General features: G+C 42.3%; 2 protein-coding genes across 2 annotated transcripts in view; one reads left to right on the top strand and one right to left on the bottom strand.

Annotated features, from left to right (window-relative positions):
- The window catches only part of CFAP43 (cilia and flagella associated protein 43), a 174,181-nt gene that overhangs the window by 11,945 nt on the left and 145,378 nt on the right, over positions 1–16,858 (top strand). The gene's annotated exons all lie outside the window — the stretch shown is intronic.
- Positions 1–16,858, bottom strand: part of GSTO2 (glutathione S-transferase omega 2) — a 29,101-nt gene that overhangs the window by 10,011 nt on the left and 2,232 nt on the right. The window contains exons 2-5 of the mRNA XM_007964041.3: positions 13,385–13,649; positions 12,999–13,107; positions 10,205–10,427; positions 8,828–8,929 (exon numbers count right to left, since the gene is read on the bottom strand). Coding sequence (XP_007962232.1) covers positions 8,828–8,929; positions 10,205–10,427; positions 12,999–13,107; positions 13,385–13,418 — 468 coding nt within the window. The 5' untranslated portion in view covers positions 13,419–13,649. The remainder of the gene's footprint in view (positions 1–8,827; positions 8,930–10,204; positions 10,428–12,998; positions 13,108–13,384; positions 13,650–16,858) is intronic.

Here is a 16,858-nt window from a genome sequence, read left to right as displayed (position 1 = left end):
AAGGACTGAAAACCATCTAAACACTCCTAATTAGTATACTGGATAAATAACTTTATGGTTTATAAACATAGCAAAGTATGCAGACATTAAAAGTGTTTTCGGCCGGGTGCAGTGGCTCATCCCTGTAATCCCAGCACTTTGGGAAGCCGAGGCAGGAGGATCATGAGGTCAGGAGATCGAGACCATCCTGGCTAACACGGTGAAACCCCGTCTCTACTAAAAATTCAAAAAGAAATTAGCCGGGCGTGGTGGTGGGTGCCTGTAGTCTCAGCTACTTGGGAGGCTAAGGCAGGAGAACGGCGTGAACCCGGGAGGCGGAGCTTGCAGTGAGCCAAGATTGCACCACTGCACTCCAGCCTGGGCGACAGAGCAAGAATCTGTCTCAAAAAAAAAAAAAAGTGTTTTTTCTACTTTTAAAGATTACATATTTAATACAGAAATACATTCCCATCATTTAAAAAAAATCAAACAGAAAATAGCGTAAAAGGCAAAATCTTCCCTTCACATCCCTGCCCTTCACCACTTTTCTTACCCACCCCAATTCTAATCAGTCCCCTTCCCAGTGTGAGACACTACTAGGAGGTGGATGTGTTTCTCTCTAGATACTTTTCTAGCCATTTATTTACATGTATATGCACACCTGCATGGTTCAGTTTCATTTTCTTCTACTAAAATGGGATCATACCAGCTGTATTATTGTGTGATTCATTTAATATTTCTAGGCAATCTTTTAATGTCAGTACACAGATTTACCTCATTCATTTTCAGCCGTTCCACAGAATTCCACAAGACAGACATGATTTGCTTAACCACTCACCATCTAATGAATATTGTTTCCTAATTTGTCATCATCACAAATAATGCTGCCGCTCTAAGAAACACTCTTATACATGTAAATAAGCATTTATAGAGTTTAAAAAATTGGCCAGGTGTGGTGGCTCACACCTGTAATCCCAACATTTTGGGAGGCCAAGACAGGTAGGTCACTTGAGTCCAGGAGTTTGACACCAGCCTGGGCAACAGAGGGAGACTCTGTCTCTACAAAAGTTACATAGAAAACTAGCTAGGCATAGTAGCAAACGCCTGTAGTCCCGGCTACTCAGGAGGCTGAGTTGGGAGGCTCCCTTGAGCTCAGGAGTTTGACGTTGCAGTGAGCCATGATTGCACCCTGCATTCCAGCCTGACAACAGAGTAAAATCCTGTCTCAAAATAAAATGGCAGGGGGTCTAGGGAATATTTACATCATAATAGTAATCAAGTTTCAACTACATAAAATATACAAAACAGAAAAGGACAGAAAACAAAAACAAAAAAGTCCCCAAGATTGTAACAGTGGTTGTTTCTGGTAGTGGGATTATATTTTTTCCCTTAGTTTCTATGTTTTCCTGTATTCTCCAAATTCTCTCCAATGAACAAGTACTACTTTATAATTGGAGAAGAGTAAAATTAATTTTTAAATAATAAGAATAATTATTATTCTATTATTTATGTGATGGGACAGGGTATATCAGAAGGCTATTGAAAGAAGTACAGCAAATATTAGTTTATCTAGAAAGCAGCTGTCAGAATTGGATGATGAATGAAGTAACTGAACTAGCAACAGCACTAATACACTTAACCAGGCATCCTGAGTCAGGGATAACCCATTCCCAAGTGTGAAAGAATGGTGGTTACAACTAAAATGGCATGTTAGTAAACATGCTAAATCAGCTAGCAAATCCAAGAGAAATCACAACGTATGTTCATGCAAAAACCTGCACAGTGTTCACAACAACATTATCCACATTGGTTCCAAGAGTGGAACCTTCCCAGATGTGGATAAACAAAATGTGTGTATTCACACATGGAATATTATTTAGCCATAAAAAAGAATGAAGGATGAACCTTAAGAACTTTATGGTATGTGAAAATAGCTCATGAAATGCTACACGTTGTACGATTCCAGTTATATGAAGTGTCTAGAATAAGTCAATCCATAGAGACAGAAAGCAGATTAGTGGCTACGTATGGCCAGGTGGACTGAGAAGAAATGGAAAATGATAGCTTACGAGTGAGTAGTTTCTCTGGGGTATGATAAAAAAACGCTCTGAAATTAAATAGTGGTGATAGTTGCACAACTCTCTTAGTATACTAAAAGCCAGTGAATTGTACACTTGAAAAGGGTGAATTTTGTGGCATACGAATTGTATCTCAACAACTTTATTATTAAAAATAGCTAGCAATAATGAATTTAGTTTGTAGACATGTTAACTTAGATGATAAAAAATTTAGCCTGTAGTCTGCTATATATAAAAGGATACAGAAAATTGTTTTCAGTGACGAATTAACCAGGTATAAACTTTTTTGCCTTCCTTTCCTGGTGCTATCAAAGGAGAAACAATTAAACAATATATAAATAATTTTGCCACTGGAAATTAATAAAAATTAAGAAAGAGCAAAAGCAAAACTAAACCAAGACAATATAATCTAACTTGAATAAATGTCTTTTTTGATGAGAAGAAAGGACAGACTAAAAATTAAGATTACCAAGTGCAGTGACTCATGCCTGTGATCAAAGCACTTTGGGAGGCTGAAGTGGGAGGATCACTTGAGCCTAGGAGTTCAAGACCAGCCTGAGCAACACAGTGAGACCTCGTCTCTACAAAAAATTAAAACAAGCAAAAACAAAAACAAAACAGTTGGGCATGGTGGCCTGAACCTGTGATCCCAGCTACTCAGGAGGCTGAGGTGAGAGAATCACTTGAGCCCAGGAGGTTGAGGCTGCAGTGAGCCGTGATTGTGCCACTGCACTCCAGCCTGGGTGACAGAGTGAGACCCTGACTCAAAAAAATAATTATAATAATAATTAAGATAATGGAGGCTGGCTCAGTGCCTTGAGCCTGTAATCCCAGCTACTCGGGACGCTGAGATGGAAGTACTGCTTGAGCCCAGGAGCTCAAGATGACAGTGAGCCATGACTGTGCCACTGCACTCCCAACCTGGGCAACAGAGGGAGACACCCATCTCTAAAAGAGGAAAAGAAAATAAAATAATTAAAAAATTAAGATTATGGGTGACATTTAGAATCAATAAAGTACTTAACTACAGATGCTCCTGGGTAATACACACATAATTTATGCAAATTCCACCTCATGCAAACTGCTACACATAAGGCATGCAATCAAATTTGGCAATGCGGGAAACTCTGCATGGAAATGCAAAGTGAAGCACATCAAGGCAGGTGGTTGGATGACAAGAAGCAAAATCATAAAGTGCCCTGTGGCCGCCGGCAGACAAAGCCTTCAGTTGCTGGGCCAGGTCTCATCCCTCAGTGCTATTTCAGCATTATTTATGTTGTCCCCTCCCTGCTCTCCTTTATGGAGCTCTGATGATGATGAAGAAAGGACTAAGCAATAGTCAGCGTGCAGAACCAATTCATAAGCCACGAACACTTTCTAGATTTAAAGCAAAACTCCAAAGCCTCAAGGAAATATGACCAAATCCTACCTTTCACTGCACTTGGACTTGATTTGACTACTTTCGTAATGAAAATATTTTTGGAAGGCACAGATGAAAAGTGACACCAAGAGGTCCTGCCACATTCAAATCCACAAAGATCAAATGAAGCCTGGCTCAAGTCCCATTCAGAAATGGGAAAATCAATACCTGAAGAAGAATAAAACTAAAAAATGTGTGCTGCTTAGATTAATGATTCAGTAAAGGCTAGAAAATCTGTGTGAAGACATAAAGTACAGCAAGACAAGACAAGTGTCGTAGTTTTAAAACTCATGCCAATGTTCAGAACAGGAAAGCCAGTGAGCAGGCTGCTAGTTTGATAATAAAAGTGGCAGTAATATATCTCAAAGAATTGTCAAAGATAATAGAGAAAAATGTGGTTATATAACAAGCACAATAAATATTTGATTTTGATGGAACTTAATTTTTTTTTCTTTGAGACAGAGTCTCACTCCGTCACCCAGGCTGGAGTGCAGTGGCATGACCAAAGCTCACAGCAGCCTTGACCTCCTGGACTCAAGTGATCTTCCCACCTCAGCCTCCCAAGTAGCAGGGACTACAGGTGTGCATCACCACATCCAGCTAATTTTTGTATTTTTTGTAGAGACAAGGCTTTGCCATGTTGTCCAGTCTTGTCTTGGACTCCTGGGCTCAAATGATCTGCCCGTTTCAGCCTCCCAAAGTGCTGGGATTACAGACATAAGCCACAGAACCCACCTGAAACCAGATTTAAAAAACAAATAAATAAACAAAAAACAAGAGAAAAAAAACACAAAACTTAAAAAGTTAGACAAGGCAGTTATTTCAAAAGAAGAAAGTGTCAGAGTTTAAGGCCACAAAAGGTAAACTGACTTTTTGTTTGAGGATAACATAGCAGAAGATTATACATGAAATCTTGGCTTGCTTATCACTCAGAAAGACAATGAGTATTTAACACATTTTTAGCTCACAAAAAATCCTGATTTTGCAAAACCATGTGAGAGAGTTGCATAAATCAGGGGATCATCTCCATTAGAATTATTCTGACAAATTTCAATTTCACTAGAATCTCCTAGAATAAATATATTGGCATTTAAAGGAATGGATCACATAATTCAAGTTCATTGGTCATGTTTTCAGATTTCAATATTTCCTACATTGTAGTTACAATTCTTTGTTTGTTTGTTTGTTTTTCGTTTGTTTTTGAGACAGGGTCTTGCTGTGTCACCCAGGCTGGAGTGCAGTGGCATGATCATAGCTCACTGCAAGCTCAAACTCCTGGATTCAAGAGATGCTCCCACCTCAGCCTCTAGAGAAGTTGGGACTACAGACACACGCCACCATGACTAGTTAATTTTTTTATTTTTAGTAAAGACATGGTCTCACTGTGTTGCCCAGGCTGGTCTTGAACTCCTGGCCTCAAGTGATCCCCCCTCCTTGGCCTCCCAAAGTGCCTGGATTACGAGTGTGAGCCACCAAGCCCAGCCATAGTTACAATTATTGCTAACAGTCTGTGGGACAAAACCACATTCAAACCTGTTAGGACAATGTGGAATACCCGGTGTTCCTTAAATAGCATCAGTGAAAGCTACCTACACCGAGGCTGGTTAGTGAAAGCTACCTATACAAAGGCTGGTAAACAATGGTGTTTCTGGGGCTCAGTTATTGAAGATAAAGTGAAATTTCTTATTCAATGACATGCTGGAGCTGCCCACATCTTTTGCCAGCTCTTGAGTTTAGAGATAGCACATTGGTAGCTCAAAATTAGCCTTGGCGGAAGTATTTACACCACCCAAATCAGCAAATGCTATAAATCAGTGCTTTTTCTTTTTCTTTCTGTTTTAAGAGAAAATTGATGGTTAAACATTTATCACCACACCGCTGACGACATTCCTAAACTCTCTGGTTAAAGCTCCTAGCCCATAAAACCATTCCAAAGGTCCAGTAGAGACCATACGTTGCTCTTCTAAGCTCTGCCCACATATGAATATCCCATCAACACCTCAAATTTGACAAAATGTGTCCTCCCTCAAACTCTTAGTGAAAAGCATCACATTTACCAGCCACAAACTTGGAAACCATCCTCAGTAACTCCTACTCCTTCCTCAGATTTCATCTCATCTTAGTCCCTCAAAATCTCTCTAATTAAACCTCCCTTTCCAACCCTCTTTAGTGGGGTCCTCTTTGTCCCTTCCCAGTCCCTGCTCTTGGCCACTCTAATCCATCCTCTACACTCTTGCTGGGCTGAACTTCTTTTTTTTTTTTTTTGAGATAGGGTTTCACTGTGTTGTCTAGGCTGGAGTGCGGTGGTGCAATTATAGCTCACTGTAGCTTCAACCTCCTAGGCTCCGGTGATCTTCCCAAGTACATAGGACTACAGGGATAAGTCACCATGCCAAGCTAACATTTTGTATTTTTAAAGAGACGGAGTTTCGCCACGTTGACCAGCGTGGTCTCAAACTTCTGGGGTCAAGTGATCCTCCCACCTTGGCTTCTCAAAGTGCTGGGATTACAGGCTTGAGCCACTGTGCTCAGCTGGGCTGAATACTTTTTCTTTTCTTCCTTTTTTTTTTTTTTTTTTTGAAACAGAGTCTCACTCTGTTGCCCAGGCTGGAGTACAGTGGCACAGTCCTGGCTCACAGCAACCTCCCCATCCTGGGTGCAAGCAATGGGCTGAATACTTTTAAAAGCATGAAGGAGTACACCACTCTCCTGCTTGACAGGCTTCAATTACTCACCATCAACTCTGAAATAAAGTACAAATCCGCGGGCACAGTGGAAAAGGCCTTTCAGCGTCTGACTCTGGTCCACCCTCCACATTCGCCTCTTACCAATCACTCCCTCGCTGGCAACCCCTCACTGGTTATTGTTTGCCAAACACACCAGGCTCTCGCCCTTGTGCCTCTAATTCATCCTAAGAGTCAACAGAGGCATTATCTACCCCCACAGACCAGCCTTCTCGTATGCATGTCTCCAGCCTAGCACTCAACACACGCAGGTTTTAAATGGGCTTAACAGCCTATCTCCCCATCCAGGCTTTGAGCCCCTTGAAGGTCTTTAATATTTTTTATTCCTAGTACATAGTTCTGAGCCTTTACAAAGAGGCCACTCCAATTTGCAAAACAGGACTAGTACCATTTGTACCTGAGAAGGTTGTTGGAAAGATTCAATGAGATGATGTATGCAAAGTATCTGCAGCATGATTCATGGCACAAAATACTGGTTCACTTGCCCTGGGAAAGACCCCCGATTGAAGAACTGTATCTCCATCATAACCCTATACTTTCATCTAGCAATCTATAATTTAAAAAGTTCACCCATCATCCAAATGGAGGTAGGAGGGAAACTGATGAAAATGTTTCAATTACTGTATCTTTGAATTCAAAGGGTTTTTTCCCCCAGCTCCTTTCACTGGTCCAGTATTTGTTTATCTGTGAGAAGGTAACCAGGCATGATGGGGTTCATTCAGCTGATCTTTGAATTAAAGACTATAAATTCTCTAGTCACAAGATTTTTTGAACTTCTTTTTTAAAGCAGCAGTTCTCCTTTCTCCCCAAATGCCATCTTCTTAGACCTGAGGTTGAACATGGTGGTTAAAGGCAGTGCTGACCTGAGTGAAGCAGTGTCTGGAACCATCTACCAGGCCTCCACTCACTGGGAAGTTGAATGGAGAACCCACTGCAGAACCCAGAGGCTCTGAGGAACACACATTTCAAAATAATCCCTCATTTTGCACACAGGAAAACCAAGGCCCAGAGAGGTACAGAACATTGCCCAAGGTTCTGGAATTTAGTAAAGCCAAGCCTAAGATCCAAGACTCTTTCCACCACATCATACAGCCTCTTTGGGGTCAAGGCCACAGTTGGTTACCTCAGGACAAAAGGTTGACATTTCCTATACATGACCATTCATCATCCATAAATACTTAACTGTACAAATCTGAGATAGGCAACTGGAAATATCAATACATTTAACCTGTTTCCACTTAATAAAGGTCAAATAGAAGAGTATTAATAACCAGTCTTCCCTTAAGGGGAAAAAAATCGTATTCTCTGGCTGCCAATAGAGGAACCACCCACTCATAAGGTGAATTTATCAATTTCTGGAACAAAAGAAACAATGGAAGTAAAAGAACTGCCTTCCAGATTATTCTAGAAGTATGGGATAAGTAGCTCCATTACCGCCGGGTTAATGAAGGATCTACTGGCAAAGAGTGCTCCTGCCACCGTACCCATTTTCCCCTTCTTCCTTAATTACAGACCCCTGATTTTATTCAGGGTAACCCAGCTAAAACACTATATTTCCCAGCTTTCCCTAAGATAGTCATGACCCTACAACTAAGTTCTGGCCAATGAAATGTAAACAGCCATTGGGTAGAATTTCTGGTAGGATTTAAAGCCCTTAAAAGGGGCATGGCCATTTGCCATTTTTTTCTTTATATTCTGCTTTTCAGAGTCTGCAACTTGGATGTGATGGCTGCAGTGACAGCAGCTATTTTGTTATTTTGAGGATGATAGCCTTGTACCAAGTTGCGCTAAGGATGACAGAGCCCATAAAGAGACAGAGCTTCAGTTCCCGACAATGTCCTAAAGAAGCCATCAAAATAGGCCTGAACTGCCTAGCTCTGGCTTTTTTTTTTTTTTTTTTTTGGGGGGGGGTGGTCAATCTTTCTTACTCTGTCACCCAGGCTAGAGTGCAGTGGTGCAATCGTGGCTGACTGCAGCCTTGACCTCCCAGACTCAAGCAATCCTCCTCCCTCAGTCTCCTAAATAGCTGGGACTACAGCTATGCATTGTTATGCCTGACTAATTTTTTTAATGATTTTTGTATAGGAGGGGTCTTGCTATGTTGCCTAGGCTGGTCCTAAACTCCTGGGGCTCGAGTGATCCTCCTGCTTCAGCCTCCCCAAGTGCTGGGATCACAAGTGTGAGCCACAGTATATGTGAGAATAAACCGTTATAACATGTGAGAGAATGTTACATGAGACAGTAAACCCTTACAACATGAATTTACAGTAGTTAGACTCCAGCAGCCAAACACAATCCCTAATCTTTACAGACCTTGACCTCATTGGCAGAAGCTACAGAAGCCATGCAGAGATACTCAGGAAGATGGGGTGACTCTGGGAAAGGAAGCAATTCATGGCATGTCCTCCCCAACTCCTCATCAGATTTTCCAGAATAAGTCCAGAGCATGTTAGAGGAGGGCAAACATGCAATCAGATGATCAGAAGTCTGACTTATCAAAGGCAGAAAGAAAAAGCCTGTGAAGGCCGGTGTCAGAGTGACCAGGTTAGCAACCCTGCCTGGCTTCCTCCATTGTAGCAGACCAGGAGAGGGACCCCTTTTTGTACCTCTTCCAGGTTGCAGAATTCCTGACGCAGGGCTGCCTTCAGATCAGCGCATTCTCTCCCACATCTCAATGCTACCAGGCACTCCTTGGTCAAATGTGGGACCTAATCAGAGGACACAGGTTCTCAGTGGAGAAGTCTGCGGAAACTTCCAGTTCCTGCTCTGCTTGAAAAGGCAGTAAAGCTTTATAACTCCAGCCTAACACGGCAACACCCACATCCGACCCCCAGCTCCCTGTGAGGGGCACTAGGTTATGTCTGTGGCTCCGGGAATCTGCTTCTCACAGCACCCTGGGAAAACAGGGTGCTTTAGGAGGCTTTCTCTAGTGCTCCTTACTTGATCAGCTGCTTCCATGCTATACATTCTTAGGTGGGACACTCAACCTCTCTAAGCCTCAGTGTTCCAATCTGAAAAATGGATACAATAGCAGTACCCACTTCAAAGGGCAGTTGGATTAAATGAGTTAGCTCCTACAAAGTAATTAGAACAGTGCCTGGCACATCATAAGTGCTCGATATAAGTCAGCTGTTAATCTCACTGAGGTTTTTTAAAAATTCCTTTTCAAAGACACCATCTTAAAGTTTCTCCATTCTTTTTTCTTTAATTATCAAATCTGCCACCATTTATCTATTCTTCACGTTTCCTGGGCAGCAGGCACTCTTATGCCTCTAAAGAGCATCACTGGCCAGGCGCAGTGGCTCGTGTCTGTAATCCTAGCACTTTGGGAGGCCGAGGCAGGCAGATCACTCGAGGTCGGGAGTTCAAGACCAGCCTGGCCAATATGGTGAAACCCCATCTCTACTAAAAATACAAAAATTAGCTGGGTGTGGTGGCATGCGCCTGTAATCCCAGCTACTCAGGAGGCTGAGGCAGGAGAATTGCTTGAACCCAGGAGGCAGAGGTGGCAGGGAGCCAAGATCATGCCACTGCATTCCAGCCTGGGTGACAGAGAGAGTGAGACTCTGTCTCAAAAAAAGAAAAGAAAAAAAAAAAAAAAGAGAGAGAGAAGAGCATCACCTTCTATGCGTAATCATCACACTCCATTACTTTTTACCTGAAGTTGGGGAAATAGTACCTTTAAGGATCACCAGTTTTCAGTTCTTTCAATATTCCTGCTTCAAGTCACATGGTCATTGCCATGTCATAACCATATCTCCTGAGCCTGCCAGTTGAAATGGAGAAGCACCTGGCAGTTAAGCCTTTAACTTTAATATCAGTGGCCATGCTCTACCCTAATTCCATGCTAGCTACTCTCCTGAGGATCACATGGTATCAAAACAAATCAGTTTCACCAATGATTTGGCTTTAAAATGGGTTGAGGTTTGGGAAAGACATGCAAAGTAAAATAGAGTGTGAGTGGCTTTTTAAATTGAATATACCTTACAAAATAGCTCCAGCAACATCTTTTGGCGAGCTCGTTCATACGGGTCGTGTGGAAATAGCTTCCTTCCTGGATAAGCGTCATCCAGGTACTCACAAGCGATCACAGATTCATAGATCAGTTGACATCGGCTGGTCTCCAGGACAGGAATGTGGCCAAAAGGGTGCTTTGTATAGTACCATTCAGGTTTGTTTCTCAGGTTAATGTTGACAACTTCATGTCTTAAAAAGCAAAAGGAAAACAAAAATGAGAGGCATCTGCAGGCAGGCACTCTTCTTGAAAGCAGAAGCAATCAGTTTAAAAGTTAAAATTTGCAATTAGTTTTCTAAGGTTTAAGTTTTGTATAAAATATATAACATCATCATCTTCCTTCCAGCAGTGAGACGTGTTAGATGTTTTCTATGCCTTATCTCAGTTGTTCCTCATAATTCCCCATGAAGTAGGCTCACCTCATAGGAAAGAAGGCTCAAGAAGGTTGAATCTCACACACAATGCCACCCACTAAGAAGTAGTAGAGCCGGCCGGACACGGGGCCTCATGCCTGTAATCCCAGCACTTTGGGAGACTGGGGCAGGCAGATCATCTGAGGTCAGGAGTTCAAGACCAGCCTGGCCAACATGGCGAAACCCCATCTCTACTAAAAAATACAAAAAATTAGCCAGGCGTGGTAGCAGGCGCCTGTAACCCCAGCTGCTCGGGAGACTGAGGCAGGAGAATCACTTGAACCTGGGAGGTGGAGGCTGCAGTGAGCTGAGATCACACCCCTGCACTCCAGCCTGGGCAAGAGAGACTCCATCTCAAAAAAAAAAAAAAAAAAAAGTAGTGGAGCCAAGATCACAGCCAGACAGACAGACTCAGAGTTCACACACTTAACCATGGCATGAGAGAATTTAGTACATTTTACAGCTTGAAAATACAAATCTGACATTAACAGGTCACAACAGAATACGGTAAACATTAACAATTAAGAGCATGAGTTTTGGCATCAGACTGAACAGTCTAGCTTGGGACCTTAACCGAATTCCTAACCTCTCTGTGCTCAGTGTCCTTAATTATAAAATGGGGCTAAGAATTACACCCATCTCTTGGTACTGTGGTGATCAGGTAAGTGAATATGTGTAAAGTGTTTAGGACAGTGCCTGGCATGTAAGCATGCAATAACTTTTTAATTCTTCTTCTAATTATTAGATGTTCAAATAATACTATTATTTAATGCTCACATAATAATACAATTATTATTTAGATAACTATAAAGTTGCCAGAAGCATGAACATATGTTTAAAAAGATGAAAGGAAACAAATGGGAACATTCGTTGCTTAGTCTAGGAGATTGTCTTAAAACCTACAGCAGAGGCTGGATGAGGTGCCTCACGCCTGTCATCTCAGCACTTTGTTAGGCCAGGATGGGAGAACTGCTTGAGCCCAAGAGTTCGCGACCAGCATAGGCCACATAGAAAGACCTAAAAAACCTAAAGCAGTGAGTCTCAACTAGAGGTGATTTTTGGCCTCCTTCCCAAGGGACATATCACAATGTCTGCAGACATTGTTTTGCTGTCACAACTGAAGACAGAGGATAGGGAAGGGGGACTCTACTGTCATGGGTAGAGAGCACTGAATGGGTAGAGACCATGGATACTGCTAAACATCTAGCGATGGATAGGACAGCTCCTATCCCACCTCTCCAACAAAGAATTATCTGGCCCAAATTGTCAACAGTGCCAAGGTTGAGAAACCCTGCTCTAAGAAAATACATCAGCTCCTAGGCTGATAATTTATCACCAAATGGGCAAACATCCTGTTGTTGTTATTTTCCTCAAAAAACAGGTAACCTTAAGGTCAACTTAATTTGAGCAAAAGGGAAGAATCTGGAAATATAGGCCCTATATACTCAACAAGGCGGATTTACATAATTTTATTTAAAATATCTCTATATTAGTCTTTGTATCTCTCTGACATGAGTCTGAAACTCTGAAGTCACCCCCTTGTGATGGACTCTCCGAGACAAGAGTCAGGAACCTGGAGTGGCACATTCTCAACACTCTAGCTTGGAGGCCAGCTGTATTATGCAGTCCACATCCCAGCAAAGCTGCTCTGCCCTCCAGATCCAGACCTGCAGGAGTTGGTCTTGCAAACTTCCTTCTGGAAGAATCTATACCCATTTCTCAAGTTTTCAAGGTGTCTTGAAAACTTCCAGACACCTCTTGATAGCAATGCCTTTTATTTCATTGTTTGGAAAGATTTGTTCATTCATTTAACAGACACTTTTTGAGCACCCACTATGTGACAGGCTCTCTCCTAGCTCATGAATAAAAGAGAGAGTTCCTACCCTCGAGAACTCACACAGGTGAAGGGGACTGGAGAGGGGAGATGGATGAACAAATTAGAAAATGCTGGACGCAGTAAGTTCAATAAGGAAAGGAAACAGAGGTGACCTAAGATGCCTGGGGTGTGGTGGGGGAACTACCTCTGTGGAGCAGTCAGGAGAGGCCTCAGTAGCCTTGGCTGCACCCTTAAACATTCTGGGAGGGAACCAGTTCACCAGCCCCATCATTCAGATTCCTCTGCGCTGGCCTAGAAGTTTCATGACTCGGAAAAGGGCTCCGGGCTCCGCATTTCAGTAGGGCCCGCTAAAAAAATGCCCGCCCTTTGCTAATTACTTGTTGACTTTGCCTCTGGAAAAAAGGACAGGGAGCCCCTTCTAAAATCTGAGCAGATGCCCCAGATGCTAAACATTCCCGGGCTCCTGTGAGGCACTGGGTTTGCTCGGGGGGCTCTGGGTTCCCGCTTCTCACCTGATGTCTTTGGCCTTGAGGACGAGGCGGGTCCTGTGAGAATAGGGGCAGAACCTCATGCTGTAGATGCGGATCAGCCCCTCCGGGACTGGCCCTGGGGGCTGGCTTCCTGCAGAGCAGCGATGGAGGGGGACAGGGAAAGGAGAGGCTTAGTCAGCCCAGTGAGGAGGGAGCTCGCTCACTTGCCCGGATCCCAGGATGGCTGTGGGAGCTCCAACTCCCAAGTCCCAGAGAGGACAGTGCTGCACGTGGCTTTTCTTCAGGAGAGCCCTTCAAGTCCCTTCCTGCCCCGCTGGTCTGCAGGCCAAGGCCAGGCAGTTCCACGGAAGCCATCATTTTCTGTCACGTGGCGCCCCCAGCTCGCGGACCCCATGGAGAGCACTCACCTTTCCCCAGGGTCCTGGTCGCATCCTCAGACATGGTCTCCAGCTGTTTGAGCAGCTCCTGGAGCTCACGGTCGCCGCCCTGTGGCTCGCCACCGCTGCCGCAGGGTCCAGAAGCAGTTGCGCTCTGGAGCGCACCTCTTGCCCCAAATTTAATTTTTGAACTACTCGGCTCCGGCGGGGCAGAGGGAAAGCGATCTGGAGCAGGAGCTAGGATAATTTAACCTGGGGAGACATCGCCCCAGATTTGGAAGCCCGAGAGTAGGAGCTGGCAAAAAACAAAACAAGACAAAATAACACCTGAAAAGCTCCCTCTTGCTCTGAACATGTGCTTAAAGCTTTGGAGGGGCCTCCTCTATATCAAGCATTCCTCACGAATGGGCATTTAAACTCCAACATGGATTTCAAAGGAGTTTAATCAAAATCGACTAGGGTAACGCTGACTTTTTCTTTTCCATTCTGAATCTCTTGCATCACTAAGACAATTGGCCACACCTCTGTAAGTACAGCTTTAAAAAATAATAAGGCCAAACATTCTCATGATACAGCAACTAGGAAATAAAAAGTTATTGGTGTTGAAATCTCACATACGCTGGAGAGTCAGTGCCCGCTAGACACCTAGACACCTTTGGTGTCTAGACAGCTCACATTTTGCACCCTAGACACCTCAGTTGCCTCATCCCAGTCCTGTCCCTACTTGTGAGGTTTTACCCAAGCTCTGAAAAACTAGCAATGAATAAAATTAAGATACCTGGAGGCAAAGAACAATTTGTGAGCTCCCCCACTTCCCCAGCATAAATTTTTGAGAACACTCTTACTAGATGCTAAGGATACACTGCATCAGCTCAGCCATATAGGGGCCACTTGCACAGCTTTTCTGTTTATGTGAGATAATGGAGGTGGCTTTGGCTCTGATGCTGATAAGCTGAGATCTTGAATTTCAGCAGGTAAAAAAAAATTCCTTAAATTTTCCAGAATTGGGCTGCTGTGAGAATTGCTTGTAAATTCATTTTGTGGCAAATGACCTTCAGGTCATGAAGGAAAGAAAAATATTTTCTGTGTCTCACTCATACTGACTAAATTATTTCCAAAGATTACCTTGATTCCTACAATTGCTCTGTCAGGCAACTCATATTATTCCTACTTTTCAAAACAGAAAACAGCTTCAGAGAAATGAAATTATTTGCCCAAAGTAACCAGCTAGTAGGGTTGAAGAACTTTAAAAGTCCAAAGCTTGACTCGTTGCCTTGACCTTTAAAACTGGTAACAGTGCTGGGAAGAAAGGATTTTAAGTCCAGGAAAAGATATAGCATATAATGGCTACTCAACAAATAATAGTTGAATCTAAATATCTTTTGTTAAAATGACAGAGCCTAATTACGTAGCTTATAAATGGGTACTGTTAGGCCTTTGGAGTTCCAGTCTATCCAGAACTTCTTGGTTAATAATAGTGTTAACATTTTTTGCTAGTGAATAAGAATCTTTGCAAATCTTCAGAATAGTGACTCAACTACATTTTTTGCTGTCATTCAATGATTTCATGTGACATAAGCTTAGATAATAACATGGAAAGTATTAACATTTTACAAGAATTAGGGAATGGCAAAAATGTTTGAATAAATATTCTCTGAAAATAAAAAGCATATATGTCAGCAAGAAATCTGGTGTTGGAGAAGACATATTGGTTCCTGGCTTGCTAAGCTGACTTTTCATTTAGGAAGACAGAGAAAGTAATAGAGTAACTTCTATTACTTTGGAGCTAATTCTGATCAAGAAGGACAAACTGGATGGTAAAATAGAAGCAAGAAACATAACCATGTCATGTTAGAGCTCCTGATAGATAAGATGACTTCTGGGCATACACATGTATCCCTCATGTAAACAAAGCAGATTTCAAGACAGTTGAGAAAAATATATCCATAGTCTAAAAAAGGCCATAAGAGGAATGCAAAATCTCAAAATCAAAATCAATTTTACTAATAACTATTTGGTGCTTCATGTGTATTGACCCAGTTAATTCTTAAAATAGTCCCATAACTGGGCCAGGTGCAGTGGCTCACGCCTGTAATCCCAGCACTTTGGGAGGCCAAGGCAGGCGGATCATGAGGTCAGGAGATTGAGACCATTCTGTTTAACGTGGTGAAATCCCGTCTCTACTAAAAATACAAAAATTAGCCAGGTGCGATGGCGGGCACCTGTAGTCCCAGCTACTAGGGAGGCTGAGGCAGGAGAATGGCGGGAATCTGGGAGGTGGAGCTTGCAGTGAGCTGAGACTGCGCTACTGTCACTTGGGCGACAGAGCAAGACTCCATCTTAAAAAAAAAAAAAAATTGTCCCATTACTGTTCTATTTTGATTCACTTTAAAAGATGAGTAAACTGAGATTAGCACGGTTAAACACTTCTCAACTAGTAAGTGGAAGAGGGAGGACTAGGAACCCTGGAAGTTTGACTCCAGTGGCAACAATCTCAACCAGTATCTTAATCTTTATCAGATGCAATGAACTGAATGGTTGGCAAATGTTTTTACAAATATTAAATATTTTAGGCTTTTCAGGCCATCTGATCTCAACTATTCAGTTCTACACTTGTAGTGTAAAAACAGCCAACAAAGATAAACAACCAAATGGGTGTGGCTGTATTTATGGACACACTGCATTTGAACTTCATATATATATTTTAATAGCCTTTATTTTAAAAGTTTTAGATTCACAGCAAAATTGAGCAGAAAATACAGAGATTTCCCATATACGCTGTGCCCCCACACATTCAGTCTCTCCCACTATCAATATTCCAATCAGAGAGGTATATTTATTATAATCAATGAGCCCACATTGACATATTACCACCCAACATCCATAATTAATATATTAGGGCTCACTCTCAGTGGATTTCATATAATTTTCACATATCACATTGTGACTGGTTTTTTATTCAACCCTTTAAAAATGTAAAAAATCATTCTTAGATATTGAGCTATACAAAAACCAACAATTGGTTGGATTTAACCCAATGGCCTTAGTTTGCGCATCCATGGTCTCTGAACAATGGCCAAACTGGGAATTCCATTTGTAAATTAAAAGGTTCCTGGATCCACCTTTCTACTTTGCCAGATGAGGATGATTTTCCAAGTTTTGTTTCTTCATTCCCACCTTTTAAAAGAAACTAACTCTGAGAGTTGGGAAATGTTTATGAAAAGTATATCTGTATGTGGGAAATCAAGTTCTGAAATGAGTTAATTTGGTAGAGTCAGAAGACAGGGATGGAAGCTGTTCTCCTCTAAAGGGAAGCAATCTAGTGTCAAGGTTCTCAGAATAGGCCCTGGAGCCCAACGGGCTGACTTTTTGAGACCCAGCTTTGGCACTTAGGCAAGCTATCTAACCTTTTTGACTTTCACTTTCCTCATCAGCAAAATGAGAACGCCAATAATACCTACTTTTTGAGTTGTTGTATCAAATCAAATAGTCCAGGGCATCATC

The sequence above is a fragment of the Chlorocebus sabaeus genome, chromosome 9, assembly GCF_047675955.1.
Source record: "Chlorocebus sabaeus isolate Y175 chromosome 9, mChlSab1.0.hap1, whole genome shotgun sequence".
NCBI lineage: Eukaryota > Metazoa > Chordata > Mammalia > Primates > Cercopithecidae > Chlorocebus > Chlorocebus sabaeus.
Note: the sequence above shows the minus strand (reverse complement) of the source record. Positions and strands in the feature narration are given on the sequence as shown.